Source organism: Triturus cristatus, chromosome 7 (assembly GCF_964204655.1).
Source record: "Triturus cristatus chromosome 7, aTriCri1.1, whole genome shotgun sequence".
Lineage (NCBI taxonomy): Eukaryota > Metazoa > Chordata > Amphibia > Caudata > Salamandridae > Triturus > Triturus cristatus.
Window position 1 is genome coordinate 709,189,887 of NC_140590.1, and position 24,049 is coordinate 709,213,935.

The following is a 24,049-nucleotide window of genomic DNA, read 5'->3' on the forward strand; positions in this document are numbered from 1 at the left end:
AAGAACAGATGCATACTGGTAAGTAGCATATTCCTTTTATCTAGTTGAGGTTTTGACTGATCATAAAATAGCACAGAGGGTTAATATGCCTGCTGCTGTAAATGGGTGCCATGCAGATCACATAGTGCATATCCTGTAAATAGGTCAGTGGGTTACTGCTTTTCCAAGAGACATACTTTTGTTACTTGCATTTTGTAAGTTAAAATCCTAATGTAGAACAGTGAATTATTAACTGTCATCAAAGAACTGCATGCACACTGCAAAGTGTAGATTAGATAGATTTATGTTGCAGAAAGGGTTCAGTTGGGTAGAAATCAATTCTTATTATTAAAGAGAACCCCCTACTATGGTGTTCTGTTTTCAATTCTGAGTTTGTGCTTCTCTAGAACAAGCACTCTTAAACTATACTGCCTACCAGCAGGGATGGCATGTCACTCATACACCTTGTATGCCTCTGGCTTATGTAACATGTCCTATACGCTGATTTACACGTGTATGATTAATTGTCTGAGTGTAATGTGTTTGTGAATCAAAGTGCTCTGACACCCTACACTGGTGTGAGTGATGCTAAATAATTAAATACATCTAAAAGAGAGTGGTTTTGGAATCTTGAGAGGCACTGTTAAAAGGTGGTGGTGAGGGAATCTGTGGTGGAGGTGGTCACCACCTCCACCACGGATGGGGGGTGCAAACAAGCATTGTGACACCAGGCGTCACAAGGGCTAAAGGTGGCCCTGTTTAGTTGCATACCTAAGGCAGGGGTACTAGTGTACACCACCTCCCCTGAGTAGTTCATGGACTGTTTTTCCCTGCTACCCTGAGAAAGTCAATCAAACGCCACAAGTTGTGCTTAGTTTCAAGTAAAGGATGTTTGTGGAGTCACTGATTGTGAATGGCCCACTTCTGCACAACTAATGACTCGATTTCTTAAAACCAGTAACCCCCTTTTCAACCATTCATTTCTAAACGGCACCCAGAAACCCCATGCGGGTCTGGGTACTTAGTAGCCTGTCTGGTATGAAAAACTATATGTATGCCACAGTGTTTCTGCTGTTGTCAAACAAACTATCTTGGGCACCCATCGGCCCACCCTAATCTGCTAACCCGGCTGCTCCTCTTTGCCGACTCGTGTGCGGATCACGGTCCTCTGTTTTTTGTTGTTGTTAATACTTCAGTGTCAGAGAACATGTGAGCCCCCCTTAACTGAAAAAGATCGGAAAGGCCCTGACTTGCAATATGCGCCTGAAGTTGGTCCGTATCTCTGTGCTTAACGAGAATGGCCACAAAGGGGTTGGCGACCAGCCTGGCACTGGCCGTAGCAGAGGGCTGGAAGGAAGGGTTCTTGAGGTGACCATGGATTATTCAGGGAGCTACCATGTGCCTTGTTGGGACACGCTGCCTCCGTGCCTTACAAATCACCAGGTGAGGTGGGCCATTTGGTTCAATGGGAGCAAACCAAGTGCAGAACTGCCAGAAGGACTTTGTTTGTCAAATGAAAGGTCTTGGCTGGAACAAGTGTCCTGGTGACATGGGGCGAGGGAGATGCGTTTGACCGAGAGAAGGAGACGGGTCTACGAAGAAAGGGACTGGTGATGGAATAGAGGAGGGGGCGAGGGCTTTGGGCAATAAGCGCTTGAAATAATGCAGTGCGCATTGGCAGTCGCTTTAGGCAGGAGACGGTACTTCGAGTGGCTTTAAATAAATACTTTGTTTTTTAATGGAGACAGGGCCCGCCAGGAGCTGCTTTCCTCCCACCGTTCCTCCTCGCCTGTGCCGTTTGACAACATGTGTAGGAGTCTTTTGAGCTGACACTTGTTCACTCAGTAGAGCAGTTACGCAGACCCTCCAGCCGCCTCCATCTCTGCCCAGTACAGAAAGCCAGACTGGTAATTCCTTCCATCCCTTGGCTCCGTAGAAACCAGCCCGAGTTTTTCCATTGTTCATTTTACATCTCACTGCCTTTGACAGGAAAACGCGAACCTTTTAGTGCCCTGCGAGGCCACCTCTGTTTCTAAACTTTCTGCTAAGCTGTTGGTACTGCTGGGGTGGGCTGCCGGCTTCCGTCCGCCTCAGACACTCGCATCCCCTCTGGAGCGGGCAGTCATGCGGCATCTCCTCCAAGTGGATCCGGTTAATGTAAATAATGTGACAGCGGCGCGCGCGGATGCTGCCTGCCTGCCTGCCTCGCGCTCTGGAGGGTTGAGCTGATGAATGGCGCGGGAGGTGTGTGCAGGTTGTGTAATGCTGCCGTGTTTGCTTTCTCCTCTCCCGCAGGAAGCCCCCCGTGCTGCGCCGTCCTCCAGTGGCTGCTGGCTGACAACGCCCGGGTCGATGCGGTGAAGGAACAGAAGCTGTCGGCGGCGCGGGGCATCGCTCCCGATGGAAGGGACGTCCGTCTGCTTGTCACCGAGGCAAGGATTGATGACCCTCCCCAGGCCTGTTGCGCCCTCCCCGCCGGGCCCTGTAGGAGTCACGGCCGGGGCGGAATGCTAACTGTACTATGTGGGCGCGTGGCTTCCAGACTCGTTGATGGGTGGGTCTGGTGGGGGAGATTGTTCTGTCTCTGTCGGGGCGCTAGCAGTGTGGGGCGAAGGACCCTCATTTATTGGTACTAGAGAGTTGTGTCTTACTATACAGATTCCAGAGTACCTCTGACTGAGTGCATAACATTTTCCATACCCTCACGTGTTGGCATGGGAACTCTTTATCCCGTATAGCCCATGTTGCCCTCCCCCGCCCCTCCATTGGATAAAATCGCCAGGCAGATGTTAACTAGATTACATAGATTGCACCGTTACGAGGCACCTTCGTGCTGCCACTGGTGGAATGTTAAGCCAAAATCGAAGCCGATGTAATGTTATAGGAGCGACATTTGCCCTGTTGGCCCGAAGTAAAATGTGGTTTTGGAACTGATCACATGATGCAAGTGACTGTACATAATAGACTGGCGCTGGCGCAAGGCGTGCAACCCAACCAGACATCCGAAGGACATGATGCCCTCCCATCCCCTCCATCCAAAGGGCACCTGATGCCCTGTCCCACCTCCATCCAAAGGGCACCTGATGCGCTGTTCCCCCCCATCCAAGGGCACCTGATGCCCTGTCCCACCTCCATCCAAAGGGCACCTGATGCGCTGTTCCTCCCCCATCCAAGGGCACCTGATGCCCTGTCCCACCTCCATCCAAAGGGCACCTGATGCCCTGTCCCACCTCCATCCAAAGGGCGCCTGATGCGCTGTTCCCCCCCATCCAAGGGCACCTGATGCCCTGTCCCACCTCCATCCAAAGGGCATCTGATGTGCTGTTCCCCCCCCCCCCCATCCAAAGGGCACCTGATGCCCTGTCCCACCTCCATCCAAAGATCTCCTGATGCCCTGTCCCACCTCCATCCAAAGGGCACCTGATGCGCTGTTCCCCCCGCCCCATCCAAAGGGCACCTGATGCGCTGTTCCCCCCCATCCAAGGGCACCTGATGCCCTGTCCCACCTCCATCCAAAGGGCACCTGATGCGCTGTTCCCCCCCCCATCCAAAGGGCACCTGATGCGCTGTCCCACCCCCATCCAAAGGGCACCTTATGCGCTGTTCCCCCCCCCATCCAAAGGGCACCTGATGCGCTGTTCCCCCCCATCCAAGGGCACCTGATGCCCTGTCCCACCTCCATCCAAAGGGCACCTGATGCGCTGTTCCCCCCCACCCCCATCCAAAGGGCACCTGATGCGCTGTCCCCCCCTCCCCCCTCCAAAGGGCACCTGATGCGCTGTTCCCCCCCATCCAAAGGGCACCTGATGCGCTGTTCCCCTCCCATCCAAAGGGCACCTGATGCCCTGTCCCACCTCCATCCAAAGGGCACCTGATGCCCTGCTCCCCCCCCCCATCCAAAGGCCCACCTTATGCTCTGCTTCCCTTCTATCCCAAGCACACCTGACGCCCCGATTCCCCTCCATCCAAAGGCGCACCCGATACCCTGATCCTTCTCCATCCAAAGGCGCACCCGATACCCTGGTCCTTCTCCATCCAAAGGCGCTCCTGATGCCCTGCCTCCCCTCCAAAGACATACGGGATGCCCTGGTCCCCCTTCACCCAAAGCCGCTCCTGCTGCCCTGTTTCCCTTCCATCCAAAGGCCTACCTGATGCCCTTCTTCCCTTCCATTCAAAGGCGCAGCTGATGCCCTGGACCCCCTGCATCCAAAGTGCACCTAATGCCCTGGTCCCCATTTATACAAAGGTGCACCGAATGCCATGGTTCCCCTCCATAGAAAAGTACAGCTGATACCCTGTCCCCTTACTTCCAGCGGTGCTCCGGATGTCTTGCTTCCTCTCCAAAGGGGCACCGGATGCCCTGGTCTCCCTCCAGCCAAAGGCTCAACGGATGCTCTGCTCTTCCTTCAATCCAAAGGCGCTCCTGATACCCTGCTTCTCTTCCACCAAAAGGCACACCTGATGCCATGCTCTCCCTTCAATCCAAAGGCGCTCCTGATGCCCTGCTTCCCTTCCACCCAAAGGCACTCCTGATGCTTCCACCCAAAGGCACACCTGATGCCCTGCTTCCCTTCCACCCAAAGGCACACCTGATACCTTGCTCTCCCTTCCATCCAAAGGCACACCTGATGCCCTGCTTCCCTTCCACCCAAAGGCACACCTGATACCTTGCTCTCCCTTCCATCCAAAGGCACGCCTGATGCCCTGCTTCCCTTCCACCCAAAGGCACACCTGATACCTTGCTCTCCCTTCCATGCAAAGGCACACCTGATGCCCTGCTTCCCTTCCACCCAAAGGCGCTCCTGATGCCCTGCTTCCCTTCCACCCAAAGACGCTCCTGATGCTTCCACCCAAAGGCACACCTGATGCTTCCTCCCAAAGGCACACCTGATGCCCTGCTTCCTTTCCACCCAAAGGCACACCTGATACCTTGCTCTCCCTCCCATCCAAAGGGCACCTGATGCCCTGCTCCCCCTCCATCCAAAGGGCACCTGATGCCCTGCTCCCCCTCCATCCAAAGCGCACCTGATGCGCTGTTCCCCTCCATCCAAAGGGCACCTGATGCCCTGCTCCTCCCTCCATCCAAAGGGCACCTGATGCCCTGCTCCCCCTCCATCCAAAGGGCACCTGATGCCCTGCTCCACCGCCATCCAAAGGCCCACCTTATGCTCTGCTTCCCTTCTATCCCAAGCGCACCTGACGCCCTGCTTCCCCTCCATCCAAAGGCGCACCCGATGCCCTGGTCCTTCTCCATCCAAAGGCGCTCCTGATGCCCTGCCTCCCCTCCAAAGACATACGGGATGCCCTGGTCCCCCTTCATCCAAAGTGCACCTAATGCCCTGGTCCCCATTTATACAAAGGTGCACCGAATGCCATGGTTCCCCTCCATAGAAAAGTACAGCTGATACCCTGTCCCCTTACTTCCAGCGGTGCTCCGGATGTCTTGCTTCCTCTCCAAAGGGGCACCGGATGCCCTGGTCTCCCTCCAGCCAAAGGCTCAACGGATGCTCTGCTCTCCCTTCAATCCAAAGGCGCTCCTGATACCCTGCTTCTCTTCCACCAAAAGGCACACCTGATGCCATGCTCTCCCTTCAATCCAAAGGCGCTCCTGATGCCCTGCTTCCCTTCCACCCAAAGGCGCTCCTGATGCTTCCACCCAAAGGCACACCTGATGCCCTGCTTCCCTTCCACCTAAAGGCACACCTGATACCTTGCTCTCCCTTCCATCCAAAGGCACACCTGATGCCCTGCTTCCCTTCCACCCAAAGGCACACCTGATACCTTGCTCTCCCTTCCATCCAAAGGCACGCCTGATGCCCTGCTTCCCTTCCACCCAAAAGCACACCTGATACCTTGCTCTCCCTTCCATGCAAAGGCACACCTGATGCCCTGCTTCCCTTCCACCCAAAGGCGCTCCTGATGCCCTGCTTCCCTTCCACCCAAAGACGCTCCTGATGCTTCCACCCAAAGGCACACCTGATGCTTCCTCCCAAAGGCACACCTGATGCCCTGCTTCCCTTCCACCCAAAGGCACACCTGATACCTTGCTCTCCCTCCCATCCAAAGGGCACCTGATGCCCTGCTCCCCCTCCATCCAAAGGGCACCTGATGCCCTGCTCCCCCTCCATCCAAAGCGCACCTGATGCCCTGCTCCCCCTCCATCCAAAGCGCACCTGATGCGCTGTTCCCCTCCATCCAAAGGGCACCTGATGCCCTGCTCCTCCCTCCATCCAAAGGGCACCTGATGCCCTGCTCCCCCTCCATCCAAAGGGCACCTGATGCCCTGCTCCACCGCCATCCAAAGGCCCACCTTATGCTCTGCTTCCCTTCTATCCCAAGCGCACCTGATGCGCTGTTCCCCTCCATCCAAAGGGCACCCGATGCCCTGCTCCTCCCTCCATCCAAAGGGCACCTGATGCCCTGCTCCCCCTCCATCCAAAGGGCACCTGATGCCCTGCTCCACCGCCATCCAAAGGCCCACCTTATGCTCTGCTTCCCTTCTATCCCAAGCGCACCTGACGCCCTGCTTCCCCTCCATCCAAAGGCGCACCCGATGCCCTGGTCCTTCTCCATCCAAAGGCGCTCCTGATGCCCTGCCTCCCCTCCAAAGACATACGGGATGCCCTGGTCCCCCTTCTTCCAAAGCGCACCTAATGCCCTGGTCCCCATTTATACAAAGGTGCACCGAATGCCATGGTTCCCCTCCATAGAAAAGTACAGCTGATACCCTGTCCCCTTACTTCCAGCGGTGCTCCGGATGTCTTGCTTCCTCTCCAAAGGGGCACCGGATGCCCTGGTCTCCCTCCAGCCAAAGGCTCAACGGATGCTCTGCTCTCCCTTCAATCCAAAGGCGCTCCTGATACCCTGCTTCTCTTCCACCAAAAGGCACACCTGATGCCATGCTCTCCCTTCAATCCAAAGGCGCTCCTGATGCCCTGCTTCCCTTCCACCCAAAGGCGCTCCTGATGCTTCCACCCAAAGGCACACCTGATGCCCTGCTTCCCTTCCACCCAAAGGCACACCTGATACCTTGCTCTCCCTTCCATCCAAAGGCACACCTGATGCCCTGCTTCCCTTCCACCCAAAGGCACACCTGATACCTTGCTCTCCCTTCCATCCAAAGGCACGCCTGATGCCCTGCTTGCCTTCCACCCAAAGGCACACCTGATACCTTGCTCTCCCTTCCATGCAAAGGCACACCTGATGCCCTGCTTCCCTTCCACCCAAAGGCGCTCCTGATGCCCTGCTTCCCTTCCACCCAAAGACGCTCCTGATGCTTCCACCCAAAGGCACACCTGATGCTTCCTCCCAAAGGCACACCTGATGCCCTGCTTCCCTTCTACCCAAAGGCACACCTGATACCTTGCTCTCCCTTCCATCCAAAGGCACACCTGATGCCCTGCTTCCCTTCCACCCAAAGGCACACCTGATACCTTGCTCTCCCTTCCATCCAAAGGCACACCTGATGCCCTGCTTCCCTTCCACCCAAAGGCACACCTGATACCTTGCTCTCCCTTCCATCCAAAGGCACGCCTGATGCCCTGCTTCCCTTCCACCCAAATGCACACCTGATACCTTGCTCTCCCTTCCATGTAAAGGCACACCTGATGCCCTGCTTCCCTTCCACCCAAAGGCGCTCCTGATGCCCTGCTTCCCTTCCACCCAAAGACGCTCCTGATGCTTCCACCCAAAGGCACACCTGATGCTTCCTCCCAAAGGCACACCTGATGCCCTGCTTCCCTTCCACCCAAAGGCACACCTGATACCTTGCTCTCCCTCCCATCCAAAGGGCACCTGATGCCCTGCTCCCCCTCCATCCAAAGGGCACCTGATGCCCTGCTTCCCCTCCATCCAAAGCGCACCTGATGCGCTGTTCCCCTCCATCCAGGGCACCTGATGCCCTGCTCCTCCCTCCATCCAAAGGGCACCTGATGCCCTGCTTCCCCTCCATCCAAAGGGCACCTGATGCCCTGCTCCACCGCCATCCAAAGGCCCACCTTATGCTCTGCTTCCCTTCTATCCCAAGCGCACCTGACGCCCTGCTTCCCCTCCATCCAAAGGCGCACCCGATGCCCTGGTCCTTCTCCATCCAAAGGCGCTCCTGATGCCCTGCCTCCCCTCCAAAGACATACGGGATGCCCTGGCCCCCCTTCATCCAAAGCCGCTCCTGCTGCCCTGTTTCCCTTCCATCCAAAGGCCTACCTGATGCCCTGCTTCCCTTCCATTCAAAGGCGCAGCTGATGCCCTGGACCCCCGGCTTCCAAAGCGCACCTAATGCCCAGGTCCCCATTTATACAAAGGCGCACCGGATGCCATGGTTCCCCTCCATTGCAAAGTACAGCTGATACCCTGTCCCCTTACTTCCAGCGGTGCTCCGGATGTCTTGCTTCCTCTCCAAAGGGGCACCGGATGCCCTGGTCTGCCTCCAGCCAAAGGCTCAACGGATGCTCTGCTCTCCCTTCAATCCAAAGGCGCTCCTGAAGCCCTGCTTTCCTTCCACCCAAAGGCGCTCCCGATGCTTCCACCCAAAGGCACACCTGATGCCCTGCTTCCCTTCCACCCAAAGGCACACCTGATACCTTGCTCTCCCTTCCATGCAAAGGCACACCTGATGCCCTGCTTCCCTTCCACCCAAAGGCACACCTGATACCTTGCTCTCCCTTCCATGCAAAGGCACACCTGATGCCTTGCTCTCCCTTCCATACAAAGGCACACCTGATACCTTGCTCTCCCTTCCATGCAAAGGCACACCTGATGCCTTGCTCTCCCTTCCATACAAAGGCACACCTGCTGCCCTGCTTCCCTTCCACCCAAAGGCACACCTGATACCTTGCTCTCCCTTCCATGCAAAGGCACACCTGATACCTTGCTCTCCCTTCCATGCAAAGGCACACCTGATGCCCTGCTTCCCTTCCAACCAAAGGCACAGCTGATGCAATGCTCTCCCTTCAATCCAAAGGCGCTCCTGATGCCCTGCTTCCCTTCCACCCAAAGACGCTCCTGATGCTTCCACCCAAAGGCACACCTGATGCCCTGCTGCCCTTCCATCCAAAGGTGCACCTGATACCTTGCTTCCTTCAATTCAAAGGCGCTCCTGGTACCATGGTCCCCTCCATCCAAAAACGCACTTGATCCCCTCCACAGTCTGAGCACATATGTGATACTGTGCCCCCATCCCAGACCCGCACCTGATATCCTGCCCACTAATCCAAAACGATGGACCACGCTCTGTCCCAGCCATACCATTTGAGGAGAACTCCAGAACGCCATTTTACCGCCACCTTTCAAAACGCTGAGCTCACACTTGCGTTTCCAGTGTTTAATAGCTGCAGGACGACTTTTGCAATAATGATATTAGAGACGATGCGTCAATAGGGTATTGTAGGGTACCCTACATGTTTCCTCCCCGAGGCGCTTGCAGAATACCGCAGCCCACAGTTTTACCCCCAGCTAGTGTTTAAAGTGTGCTGTGCCTATGTTGTGACCTGTTTGGGTGTCTGTCATCAGTTTCTCGCTGCAGTGTCCAATTAACTAGCCGTGGGAAGTAACCAGCCTTATTCTTCACTGTAAAAGGCACACAGCTTGTGTTGCCAAAGTGCGCCTAAAGACTCGAAACGACGCTTTTCACGACCAGAGGTGGGACTCAGCAGAGATAATAAAACAGCTCTGAAACAGGCTTGTCGAAATGGAAACGGAGAGTAAAACTAAAAAGCCTGCGCGGCACTCAAATCTTGTAATTATGAAGCCTTTCCAGTTAATTGAAGACCGGCTGAGAATGCTTAAGTGCAGGAAGTTAATCTCCCCCAAGTGAATATGCTGATGCTATTTAGGCTAAAGCTTTTAACAGTGGATTAAATCTGCAGAAACGGAAATGCTAATCTTGTTGGATTCCAAGTCCCACCTTGTGTTGTTAAGTGATGAGCGCACCTTTTTAGTGTGGGGCGGGTTTGTGCCGGCAGATTGTGCTGTAAAGTTTTAACTCTCTTCAGGTGACCTTGAATGACCTCTGTCCGGAAGGGCCAGTCCCAGCGGTGGAAATTAAGATGGAAAGCACATCTTTGGCTGTCGTTTCCAGCATGCATCAAGCTGTCCTCCGGCGTGTGCAGGTATCGACACAAATGGGCAATTTATTATCATTAAGTATGTACAGAGCTGTGTGCGTGTGCACTCCTAGCATGTCGGGTATACACTTCTCTGCACTGAGGAACACAGCGGTCATTTTCACACTGAATGCACGTGAGCCTGCGCCCCTCAGAAATGACTGATTTTCGGTGTTTATAATTCTAAAAGGCACTTGGTGTTGAAACAGTGAGTATAAAGAGGCACAGTGGAAGTAAAGCGATGGAGACTGGAAGCAGTTTTAGAGAATGAAGCCATTGCAGACAAAGGTCTTGTTAAGATTTGGATGTTCAAGTGAGCTGGAACTGGCAAGCAGGAAAGGTCAGACCAGGTAGAAAAAAAGGGACTTGTTAAATAAAGGGAGGCATTTCCACAACATAATCTGGCTTCTAATATTTAGGCTAACCTCGTTCCACGGGGATGTGTAGTGTGCCCCAAGAAGGCAGCCCATTTGTATAGCTGCGCACCTATATCTTCCGTTCTCCCAATGTTTTGGGATAATTCATCTGGACATCAAGAAAAGCTCAAATTTGAAAAGTAACAACCCTAGGCAACACAAGGCCCAGTTAATGATAAGGATCTATTCTAAACGAATGGACAGTGACGGCCCGTGTAGGGCGTTTTACCGGGGCGGTGACGTGGCGCAGAGGAGGGGCAGGGTGGGGGGTTGCAAAATGCAGCAAACGGCCGAGTTCAGGTAAGTTACGAAAAAAATTAATAAAACGAATTTCGTTGCGCGCGCTGCATCGAGAATCGCAATTTGGCTTGCTACATCTGGCCCAAAGTTTCTTATTTTCTCAAGAATTTTCTCTGTATATTTGAATGTTTTATTGAGTACAGTATATTGTATTGTCTTTTGTATAGTGATGTACATGTTTGACACAATCAATTTTTAATATGAAATTGAACTAATAAAATGATGCTTTTAATTTGAATCTGTTGTACACTGCGTCCATGGGAGCATCCATTCGTTTAGAATAGGTCCATATCATTAACTGGGCCTTGTGTTGCCTAGGGTTGTTATTTTTCAGATTTGTATTTTCCCTGCCCTGGGAACTATTACTAGTAGCAGGGGGTACTTTATTTTGACATTTCACCAAGAAAAGCTCTACATTTGACTTGAGACCTATAAGCCTGAATCGTTAACTACTCGCATTGTCACTTGGGGTCCCTCCCGTTTATCCACAGAAGGCATCTGATGCTCATTTGCTGCAAAGGCTGCGCTTCATTTTCTTATTTCCGATATAGAGACACAGCCTTATCCCATTAATTCTTCTGACCGCTTACTAAAGATTAATCTTTTCAGCATGGAGGCAAGAGGGATTCTGAAAGCTGTTAGTGCAAAAGCAAATAGTTGAGGTCTTATTTCTGGCCTCTGGAGAGGAATTTTAATCCTCGGAGTTGTCTTTTTGGGACTATTACATTTTTGACTTTTTGGCAGCCACTGACATACAAGTTGGCACTTAAAGCACAGTTTAACAGGTTGAGGCTTGCAGGAGTACTCATGATCAGACTTTTTCCTTAACCAACCCCCTGGTGAAGGTACATTTTCTTGAGCTCACTCACAGGTAGTGCCTGGTAGCACTTGCTTTTGGCAAACAAGTTAGTGAACACCCCGCTCTTTGTACTTAAGAACCTTGCACATTTTTCACAGAAACACAGTGGTGCTGCACACATATCCTCTCTTCACTACAAAGGCAATTTCAGATTCCCAGGGAACTTTTAATTGTTAAGTTATTTTTCATATGCTATATTCCAATTTCGTCATTTAGTTAATAAGGAGCACTCCGTTCTTAAACAATAACGTTTTTTGCAGTTCGTGTCTGTATGCTTCCCTGGCTTACTTTAGCAGAAGATCCTATTCAAGCTGAAAACTGTTGAAGTTTGTGAAAATCCTATAATATATTAAATTTGCTGATTAAACCTATCGGCCCGTTGTCACATGTAACAATTGATATGCATTGTAGAGCCAGAGTACAACCATTACCTGCTTTTAAGTCCAGCCAGTGGGCATTATATGGTAAATCATTTGTGATATAAGGTTGAGGTCATTTTTTATTTAACTAACTAGATGGTCTTGGCACACTGAAAAGAAAAGAAGCACAGACATTTGGAAACAAAAATGAACCAATGATCATAAGAGTTGTCAAGAGACACTCGGAGAGGACCGAGAGATCAGTCTGTATGAAGATAGAAAAAAAATGTTTTCTGCAATTTTCTGAGGTACAGAATGTTGGATTGAGATCTTTGTTCGCCAGGTAGGAAGTTCTAAAAGCGCGATGCAGAACCTCTGAATGATTGATCGAGTGCTTGAGAGGTTTTGAATTTGGGTGATTCGGAATTGAGAACCTTATTACTTCTAATGCCTTTTTGACCACCGGAAATGGTGAGGAGTTTGGTGAGATAGGTTGTTTCCTTACTTTGGTTTGCAAGTGAGGAAGCCAAGGAGGGTTTTTCAAGACAGGGGAGATGTGATTAACTTTTCTTTTGCAGGAGAGGAGTGTGGGGTGTGGAGTAAAGGACATCCTTAAGTGGTGTGGCCATGCAGAAATATAGGTGGGAAATGACTAATGAATTACATATACTGATACATTCAGAGGAACAGCATTTGGCAGGAAGTAGTATGTTTCCAATTTTATATTGATGTTTTGAATCTACATTTTCAAACAGAATGTGCTAATCCATGATGCTCCGACCAATGGCGGTCCTTCAAGACTCCAGGTGGAACGACTCCGAAAGATGATAACGAAGAACGAGGTAAGATTGCATCGACAGAGACTGCTTCTTTCACATAAGATCAGTATGAGCCAGGAGACTGCTGTGTGCCATGTTTCCAATAGCTTCTCAGTACTGGTTTGTGAAGTTGCAATTTTTCCTCATGAAACATTGTGGATTTCTTGCCAAAACATTTAATTCTTTGTGAACTTCATGTCGTTTTTGATATTCGAAAAAACAAATAGTTTAAGAACATTTCTGCTAAAAATCGGTTTATTGGAGAAAAGCACTACAAACAATACGTTCTCTTGCAAAATATAATTTTTCAGAAAAATTATGTATTTTTTTGGTATGGTTTTTCAACTTCCATTCTCATTTTTTTTGCTTGCATGTTGTGGCGGGTGCAGGGAGGGTAGAAGGGGGGCGCCTTCCGTGGTTGGACGAAGATGCACTACAATGCATACATTTCACTCAGGAGGGGAGGAGCTGTCTTGCAATCGGGTAGGCTAAGGGGGGTAGGGACATGTGGGTGGGAAAGGCATAAAGGGGCTAGGAAACAGAACAAAACTGGAAACGTGATTCTGAGGTATTTGGGTGTAGGGGATACGAGGATGTAGATCATGAGGTTCGGGGGTGCCTTCTTTAGTTGGTTCTGCAGGATCCATCCAAAATTTCAGCTGGTGGCCGGTTTTTTGTGGGACAGGACATGTATTAAGGGTCGTTCAGGAAGTCTGAGCTGCTTGCTTGTTCAATGACTAATTTAACGTTGGTTAGCTTTAACACTAATGGTCTTAACAGAATAATGAGGGCAGCCACGTTGGCGTGGCTGAAACAATTAAAGTGCAGTATCATTTTACTACAGGAAACACACAGGATAAACATCTGGAGCCATGGGGCACATTTTTTTCAACTATGACGACACCGAGGGTGTTGCTTCCTGTAAGCAAAGATTTACAGGCGAAATATCATCAGGTAGTTTAGGATGAGGTAGGGAATTGGGTATTGGGTCATTCTTCCAGTAGAGCTGGGGACCACACAATTAATGTTGGAAGTTATCATGGCCCAGTCAGTGATGATCCTAGCCATCTCCAGAAACTGGCTTGGTCTTTAGGCCCTCTGCCCGGTAAGGTCTTTCTGGGTGGGATGGAATTTTCCTTTTTTACCAGACCTGGATCAGGATTCCTCTAACTCATCACACACAGTACAAAAGACATACAGAGAAAGTGTTTAAAGACTTGAGTTCCCGCCTGGGTTTGCGTGATATATTTAGATAAGAGAAGGCAGCGTTAAAAGCCTTTACCTGCTATTCTCAACGTTTCCACTCTTCTTCCAGGATTGATCTATTCTTAGCGTCCTTTTCCCTGTCCACTAAAGACATTTCCCATCGTGTATGCAGCTGTTCAGACCTCTCAGCTGTAGTGTATAATTGCTCAGTTACCTTGCAGACAAATGCGTCCAGTCGGATCATGGATAGGACCATGCTCCTAGAGTCGGAGGGTCTGAATTGGGTAAGCATGGATATAAAAATATTCTTTTTCGTCAATGATTCTTCAGCAAAGATGTCGATGGTCTGGGAGGTAATCGAGTGTACTACCAGAGGGGTCTTTATTTCTCTTACAGCATCCTGAGGTATAAGGGACCGGGAAAACATTTGCTCCCTGCAGAAAGAAGCTGATAGAGCTTTATCAAGCTGAACTCTCTGATAGGTCCGATAGCCTTTTGAGAGATAGATGGCAGGATACAAAGGAGAGAGTCAGAGATTTGTATCTTCAAAAGGAGTTAATAAACATGCATGCTTTTCAGTGTCCGGTGTATGAGGGAGACATTTGTAGGCTGGTTTCTAGCCTGACAAGCCAAAGGGAGTAAAAATCGTAACTTGATTTTGCAAGTTAAAGACTCACGCACGAATCGGCTCAAATATAAGGCTGAGGAAATCAGCCAAGTTTTCTACCAATATTATTCCACCCTGCACTGGGGTGATAAGGTTGGTGGGGCAGAGGTGGGTCCCTGAGTAACAAATAGAGGATTTCCTAGCTGGCCTGCAATTGCCCTATTTTACATCTGAAACCTCTGCAAAGTTAATAAACCCAATTTCAGAGAGAGAGGTTCTTGCGGTAATAGGATAGATGGCCAGTGGCAAGGCTCCGGGGTAAGTCTGTGTGGGCCTGGAGTTTTATAATGCTTTTTCAGCAGTTTTCTTAGGCCTTCTGACTACCCTTTTTAATTATCTCCTAGGAAAAGAGCGGGTACCAGACTCTTTCTTCAGAGGGGCTTTGATCAATATTCCTAAAATAGTCAACCCGTAACAGACCTTTCAAATAATTAAGGTTCTCACTGCTTTGGGGGTTTTAAGATAAATGAAGACAGAATGCTTACTTTTGAATGTCTCCACAGAAGTCCTCCCTCCTTTTCCGAATAAGAACTGTAGAATGGGCCTAAAGAGTTACCTCAGGAAATATTTCTGTGATAGACAGTGAGGGTTTTTTCCAGATAATTCTAACCCAGTTCTCAACAAGGTAGATAACCTTTTGGAAATTTGGAGACGCCTTCCATTCTTGGAAATTGGCATAACCGCACTCACTAAGATGTTAATTCCTCCTTTGTTTCTGTTTCTTTTTCTTGCCGTTTCTTACAGACTAGAAAATTCTTTCTTTGTTAGACTGGATTAGATGTTACGTTTATTTGTGTAGAAGCAGAAACACTCCTGAGTTAAATTGAGCGTCTATAATTGTCCAAGGGTAAGGGCGGGGTTGATACTTCCAGTTTTGACAGTTCAGTTCTGCTCCAGATGCTGAAGTTTCAGAACAATACTGATTCATCGTATTGTTCAGTAACACCCACACCCCTGAAAAAAGTGAGATGCGAAGCACTATTCCAATCCGCGAATCTCCTGCAGAAGATCTTTTCAAGTCAGGGCATACCCATTATAAATGCTGAAACACCACTAGGTTCTTTTATTTTTCTGTCTCCCAGTTTATCTAAAGAAACTGTTCGTAAATGGGCAGATTTAAATATAATGAAGATTAGGCACTTTTTCGTGGGTCCCAGTTTCAAGTCCTCACAGATGTTGTTTTCGGGCAAAACGCTCCATAGCCAACATCACTTTATGTGTGCCCAAATAAGAGCGATCCTTGGTAATATTAACGGAGACTTTCAGGAAGATAGCAAGATGTTTAGGAAGGATAGAGTCCATCTCTCTCTTAGGTTTTTGTACCATCGCTGAGCCCAGACACAGTGCAGTTAGTAGAAGCGACAAGAAGTAAACAGACACAGCACTCAGGGATTGATGTAAGTGACCAGAAAAGGAAGAGCTATTTTGGCTTGAGCTACACCTGCTTTAAGGGTGCAAACTTCCAGCATATGGCTTTTATTATGGGTGGATGCTCTATCTAACATCACAGGTTCTGAATAAAATGTTCCCTTCAGTGCCTGGAAAGTGCCCAAGTGTAGTTCCAAGGGAGATTGGCTACACATGTTCTGGTCCTTAAACTCCCTTAAGGGTTTTTGGGTAGGGATATTCAGCACAGAATGTAGGGACCATCCAAGAAAATGTTCCTCCCTCGTTGAGAGTAGCTTTTCTGGGCCTGGTGGACTCGCATTTTCAAAAAGCCCTTCAGGTCAGGAATTCAGTTGTTATTGCAATGATGATTGCTAGGTGATGTAATTGCTACCCATTGGAAGTCCTCTGTTGGGCCCAGCTTTGAGCAATGGGTAACGAAAATGAGGAAAGTCAGTTAGTGGGAAGCCTGGTTCCATGCCAGGATAAATAGGTGTGCTACATATTACAGAAATTTGAGAGGCTGGGCTAGTAAGGAATACTACAGGGGTAGGTGCAGGCACTTTTTTAGTAGGGAAGAGGGTATGCACTAGTACTTTCAGGGAGGTGCACACCGAGTTAAGGGCCTGCTTTGGGAGATGCTATGGTAAAACTGCACCGTTGCTCAAGGGGGAGGCCATGAAGCGGGAGCCGGGGAAAGGCGAGCATGATGTATTTAATGGGTTTTTCAAGACCTCACATGGACTGGACATGAGACTATGAGGGCTGGTTGAAGTAGAAGATTTCTTTGACTGTATTTTACGATTTATGGATGAATTTTTCATGGGAGGTAATTTAATTGATATGTATACCCCGATGTTGTCGTAAAGTGTGGGTTATACTGTTCATCTGTACTCACCTTTTCGTATTTTAAAAAAAATCTTTCATGTTGGAACCATACCCTTACAATTTGGGTGCAATTTTAACTTTGAGGGTGAATTTAAAAACTCCCATCCATACTTTTTATATCAAAATAACTGCTTTCAAGTAGCATTTGTGTCAAATGAATCATCTGCATTCGCAGGGAATAATAGCAAGAAAATCATCCTGTGAGTGTCCGCTCAAGAATTTTGAGGTCTGTTTTCCGCCTTCAACTCGGGTCTCAGGGTTGCTGTCACAGCCACTGTTTTAGTGGTGTACTGTCTTAATTTTGTAGAGCCACTTCAGTCACCTGCAGTCCTTTCCTGACTTCTCACTCTATTAAAGCTCAGCCTTCTACATTTCTTTTATTGCTGCATTTGCTCTAGCAATCTATCATGGTTGGTGGCTGTTTTCTGGTACACGTGCAGTCCATGTGTGCGTCTGTTTTCCATCATGGGATTTTAATTGTGTTTCATAGCGTTTAAAATAAACTTTGTGAATCCAAATCAATTTTAAATAAACATTTTGTTAAATAAAAACAAATTGTTCTTAGGATGCTCATAAAGATTATGAGGAACTTTTTTCTTTGAGGCTTAGAGCCTTGGAACACCCAAAATGTTTTTCAGTCCTCTCATGTTTTTATTTGGTGCTTTTTGAAGTTATCCATGGCTCCTTCTTCTTCAGGCTTTGTATGCATTAAAAATTGGCCCCTTCCTCACAAGGGCATTTCTGTGATTTTGTTGTTCAGAGGGTCTTGCAGGTTTCACAAGATTGTCTTTTTTCTATGTTTTTTTTCAGTAACTACTTTCCTCTTGACACGAACATTTGGCATTTAATAATTTTGGCAACGTGTTTCTCTGTTTTTCGTATTCGTTAATGTATCCTTGCTACGGCTGCTTAAAACATGAGCGATTGTTTAAATTATAGTGTTAGGCCATAAAAGGCTCTTCAAGAAGGGAAGATGCGGCTGTCGGAGGCAAGGCCTCGCTTTTGGAATGCTCCGAGCGTAGCCCGCAGGTATAGTTACATACTGTCCCCTTCCATAGAGATTCATTTTTTGTAGATATGTTATCTGTTTGGACTCCACCTGAAAACACCCGACATCCCTCTTAAGAAACCTCCTGTCAGCCTGTTTTTAGACCTTAGGCTGTGCTTAAACTCACTCTTCAGACGCCTGTCTTTGAAGCATCAAATGTCGAGGATGTGCTGGTGTCAAGCAGTCTACCATTGATGTGCAAGGTGTTGGGCATTCATATTCGGGGGTCTTGATATCTTGCTGCTTCTTTGGGGTGCCTGTGAGATTATCTTGTCTGTCCTGGGAATATGCAAAGTCAAGATTTCCTGGATAACACCCAGATTAATGCCAAATCATCTAATCTTTTTGATCATGACATCATTGATTGTCCCTGTGACCATAGATTTCTTTGAGTGTCCCAGCAGGCGGACAGACCCATGCCTTTCATGCAGTTTGACTTTAAACCTCCTCTTGTTCTGACTTGTGGCTGAATGTAACCCAATACACCTCTCAGGCACTCGCCATTCACTTACTGGCTGGATACGGGTTCAGACCTGGAAGATTTAGAGATTGTTTTTAACTATTGACAATACAATTCGGCTTGTGAGGCAGTCACGGTCTCGAGATGGGCAGGCATTTAAATATTTAGTGCTGTAATTGACAGGTATTTACATATTTGGTGCTGTGATTGGTCCATTGGTGCCTAGCACTGTTAAGCTATTTAATAGTTTACTCTCTTCCAGTCCAATTAATTTGTCAGTCATGTTTGAGAGAGTAGTGTTGTGCCAGAAGAGGATCTTGTATTCTGAGATCTCAGCTTCAACCGCATTCATCCTTGGCTTCATGCTTCTTGCCTGGCGCTCAATGAGCTTTTCCCCAATGCATGGTGGTACTTGCAACCTGTCTCCGGAAGAACACAGTCTTTTTTTGCCCATTGTTGGACGACTAGCTCTTCCTATAGGATGGTTATGGCTGAGCACTGGAGCTTCCAGAAGTCGACTGTACTTGCAAGAGATAAGTAAAGTCTCTCTGTCTTTTATGGAGTCCCTCCTTGTCCCTACGCAAAAGTCCTCAGATTTTTTAGATCCATTGGCTAGCAGTGAGAAAAGAGAACCTTCTTTTGGGCATCATGGACATCACATGTTTTTCGGATTCCCCAAGGCAGGTTCCCATATGAGAGTTTGTAGACCAGTAATGGAGACGTAGTGCAGGAGATTGGGATGATCAGGAAAGTTAGACTTCTTTATTTGGTGGAGTTACAAGAAGAATGTCATTCATAGCATGTCTTGTCAAGCACTATTCTTGGTAGTTGTATTTCACTGATCCTTCTGGGTTCAACTCTTTCACTGATAGAGACAATCATAAAACCCTCAGTACCTGCACATTCCCTCTTGTGATCTCATTGATTGCCCCTCAGATTCTGTGTTGGGAGCTTGGCAATTGAGACTGTGGTTGTTTGCCTGACACTAGAGTGCTTCGGGCAATAGTAGATGTTGATTTAGTCCTGCGAGTGCATAATAGATTAGTGCATTGTGGTACACTGACTTTCTAATATGGTAGTCTGGTATCCTCAAACGCTATGAACTGAAACAATGCAAAAACTGGTGGCTAAGGTTCTAGTGGTACTTCTGGGGTATGCAAGATCGGAGGACTATATTAAGTTGTCTTTCGCAATTCTTTGGTAATATTGTATGTTGTGCTGGTGATTTCTCTCTGCCTCTTTTACAAGCTTTCTCCTTGCTTCTGGGCATTTTAATACTTTTTTAATGGAGTAGTCCTATTTGTTTCTGGATTTTTGGATGCACTTTCTAGAATGCTGGAACCAGCTGAGTACATAATAAGAAAGTAATTAGGGTTTTATTGCATAATGTATTAAAATCATTGCTAATCAATATACATAATAGGCAATCAAATAAATTAAGCATATAGTGTAGTAAAATTACACCTACTTAGCTTTGATTCATGGGACCAGGGCATTTTAGCGTAGGTATGAAGAGGCAGATTACATTTTATTACAGGCGATTAACATAAATTTTGCAAGAAACTCCTTTTATTTGAGTATTTGAGCCTGATTAATATGTCTTAACCATTGAATTAATTACATTGCTGAATGTTTAAAAGGTCGACCTTTTATCTTAACAAAGATGTTCTTTCTGAGATCAAGTATTTACATAGACCTAAAATATGGATCGGGGACTGTTTTCGTTTACTGCACACCTGACACCCAGTGTTCATATCCGCATTTAAATTACAATATCGAAAGTTTTTTTAAGTATGCCCTTGAGTTAAAGTACATGGATACTTTTAAAATTGTTGTCTTTCATTAAATATGTATGTACTGCTCACCATCTATGATTTTTTTCTTGTTTTCAGTTTATGTAAATCCTCATGAAAGGAGACATGTTTGGCTTGGTTCATTGATAGTTACCTAATCTGTGGGACTGACCAGTTTTTCAAAATTATACTTCTGTTTAAGGCGGAATGAAGGTACTCTCTTCATGGGTTTTTCCCCTTCATAAGATCTTTCCATAAAAACCCCTTGACATATTGTGGCGAAACTGCTTTCAGTTTTGCATAGTAGGACAAGAAAATCACTTTGAGAACGTAAGCTTGACTTCAAAGATTGAATTCCAAGAGTACTTGTGGTTCGGGCGTGGATTCTGGAAGATGGAAAGAGTTCTATACACCTGCTATTTTCCTACGTGTGTCCACCCCTTCAAAGGTCCATGGAAACTATCATGCCATATGTGATTGTAAGGAGGAACTTGCTCGCCACTACACAAAACAGTGGTAGGACAGTGGAGCTGGAGAGTTTGTTAAACAACTATTTTAATGTGCCTTTTAAGATGAGGGCCTTCGCTTTCAACATCTCTAACTGCAGTGCTGTTTCACATCGTTCTTCAAACCATATTCTCAAATATTTATAGCTTTTAACTCATTCTAGGGTGTTGGTATGTAACTGCCAGTGGCCCTCTTTCTTATGTTTACTCCCAAAAATTACTATTTTTGATTTTCTTTGTTAATTCTAGGACTGTTTAAAAGGTAGTAATAAGTGCTTTGCAACATAAAAAGGTTTTTTTGAAATGCTTTTGTAGTCTTGTCTAAGAGAACAGTGTCACCTTCCTACTGCAGCGTACCTATGCATTGCTGGCCTAATTTTATTGGGGCACAGAATTAATGTTCCTAGTATATCCCCACATCTGGTACATACAGGGTAAACAACAAAGGTGCACATATGCAGCCCTTTTTGTGCCCCTTGTTGGTAAAGATCTTCTCTGACACAACCGGTTGTGTGATTAGTCACACCCTTGTCAATGCTTGTGGGTAAATTGAAATGATAGCGGTCCACAGAGGCAGTATGATTTGCCATTTTAGTAGTTTTTGCCATAACCTTCCCCTGTCTGTGCTAACAAAAGCTATTTCCAAATCAATGAAGGTGGTGTACAGCGGGTTACTTTTGGGGACAGTTGGTTTTTTAATAATTAAAAAGAGGGTTAATAAGTTTTCTTCTCTTTCACATCCTTTCTGAAAGCCCTTTTGATATTGTGGGATAAGCCCTCTGTGATTGTCCCAATACTCCAGTTCCATATAGAGAAACATAGCAAAACATTTTCCGTCTGTGTCTAAGAGTGCAATCATACTGTAATTAGGTAGTGATGACTAGGATCCTTTTCGGGGATTTTGCACTAATAAAGAGCCCTGCCACCTATCAAGAAAGATGTTATTTGGCGAGCAGTTACTATATAGAGGTGTTACAATCTCTGCCCATAAAGATGGATTTGCCTTAAACATAACTCGCTGAGAAACCATTCGCACCCAGGGTGCCGCATGTTCTCAAAGAAGACAGAAACTTCTGAATTTCTGTACACATGAAGACCAGCACATGTTTATCCCGTGCAGTAAAATCAGTGCAAACTGCACCATGTGCAGTGTAAGACGGTGCTGCTTCTTTTCTTGCCGCTCGAGTAGATTTTCTACCCAAGCTGCAGCTTTCTCTACGCGAACAGAAGGTTTCTCAACGCGAGCGGTCGCGACCATCCTCAACCACCCGTGTTGAGGAATCTGATGCCCGCGTTGAGAAATCTCGCCGGGAGGTGGATTTTCTTTGCTTGTGCTCGCCAACTTGACTTTGGCGAGCCAGGAAAAAACTCTGCTAGGCGGAGCAGAGATTTTCGGAATTCCGCGAGCTCCACAGAGTGCAGAAAACTTCACAAATGGAGCGGAGTTCACTGCCCAGGCCTAATCATAATATGACTATGGAATCAAGCTATCCTGGATGAAGAGGGGTGAAACCCTGAAACCGGTCCTAGGATGCTTGTTTCCAGTCCAGGGAGGACCTGGCTTGGCAGTTCAGGCTGGACTGTTCCCATGAGGCACAGGGTCAAGACTGATTTGCATATGGCTGGGTTCAAACTGGAATGGCATGGTGAGCAAAAAAACGATGGATTTAGGCCCCGATCTCTGTACTGGGGTGAATGTATGACATTGTTCTGCATTCTGTCCATCAACTGTTGTTTTTGTATTAAAACCTACATGCATACATATTTAAGACTCCTGCCGACTGCATAGACATTCTGAAGGGATGTTCTCCATTACGATGTAATATCATTTTGAGTAGGACCATTTAAAAAAAGAGAGTGCTTGATTTTATTAGTCTTTTGTGAGACTTCCTCTGTCACGGTTCCTGCAGGTCTAAAACTCTGCTTCTGTTAGTGAGCTGAACGTAGCACCGTCTGAATTGATGGCCTCCTTTCGAGGCCATGCACAGGTCAGGCCACCGACATGTTTAATATAAGATGGCTTTGATACAGTTGTATTAGAGAGATAGTAGGTCCACCATTCTCTGTGTATAAACTATCACCATGTTAGATAGGGATCGATTAGCTTCACACACTTACAGACTCAAGCATTATTTACCCAGAGATCTTACTGATTTGCATTATAACCAATGGTTTTGTCAGTAGTCTTCTTTGGTAACCTGATTGCGTACACTGTGCGTTGTCTGGCACATTCTTAATGCAATTGATTAAGAGGTATTACGTGGGCAGAAGGTATCAGAACTTCGAGACAACTTTTAATGCTGTAAGCCACTGCAGGTCAAGGTGCAGCTTTTATCAACTAATTGTCTTTAATGGAAAGCTTTCTTCATCAGCTATTTCCATGAAACGTTAACTCCAGCTTTTCTGGTAGCAGTAGCACTCCCTCATCAAGAGGACAGTTGCCAACGTGTCCTTCCTGGGCTACATCTCATTCTGAGACACTGGTTAATCAATGACCTCAAATCCATTTCGTTCTCTTTTCAGGCACATCTGTTTAGACATGGATTCCATGATGCACTCTGAGACAGCCCTCTCGAATTTAACATTTTGCTAAAAAGGCCCCTCTCCCGTTTTCACACCTCCCCAGATGTCTTGTTTGCAGTTCCGGTTTTCGTCTTTGTGTTACCTGACGGAAGTCTCATATTTGAGAGAAGGAAACGTTACTGGCCCTGTCGTCCTAGTTCTGTCCAATGAGCATATTCACCTTTTTCATGTCCATCCCTCCCTAAATGACCTCACGGAGATAAGGGGGTGGGGCTGAGCAGGGAATAGCAGCTGCTTCAAGGCTCTAATCCTTGGAAGGCGATCAGTGTCTTGGCCTGGGCCTCTGCTCAATATATTTTCTTTTGAAAGGGATCTTCTTTTAGGAATAGATGGGCTGTATCTTCATAAACATACATTTTGAAAGGTGTTTTATAATCAACGAAACCCATAAGAATTACCATGATCTAGAAATATAATTAAGTAGAAGGGTAAGCAGTGGAGTAGGAGTGTGGGTAAGCAGTGGAGTAGAAGGGTAAGCAGTGTAGCAGGAGGATAAGCAGTGGAGTAGGAGGGTAAGCAGTAGGTTAAGAGGTTAAACAGTGGAGTGGGAGGGTAAGCAGTGGAGTGGGAGGGTAAGCGGTGGGGTAAGAGGGTAAGCGGTGGGGTAAGAGGGTAAGCGGTGGGGTAAGAGGGTAAGCAGTGGAGTAGAGGGGTAAGCAGTGGAGTATGACATTAAGCAGT

General features: G+C 47.4%; 1 protein-coding gene across 3 annotated transcripts in view; it reads left to right on the forward strand.

Moving 5' to 3' along the window:
• The window catches only part of FAAP100 (FA core complex associated protein 100), a 306,421-nt gene that overhangs the window by 277,652 nt on the left and 4,720 nt on the right, over positions 1 to 24,049 (forward strand). The window contains exons 7-9 of one of the 3 annotated variants that reach the window (XM_085617377.1): positions 2,275 to 2,411; positions 9,969 to 10,085; positions 12,769 to 12,855. In XM_085617377.1, the coding sequence (XP_085473503.1) occupies positions 2,275 to 2,411; positions 9,969 to 10,085; positions 12,769 to 12,855 (341 nt within the window). The remainder of the gene's footprint in view (positions 1 to 2,274; positions 2,412 to 9,968; positions 10,086 to 12,768; positions 12,856 to 24,049) is intronic. The other 2 variants (XM_085617378.1, XR_014966584.1) reach the window with 2 other exon arrangements.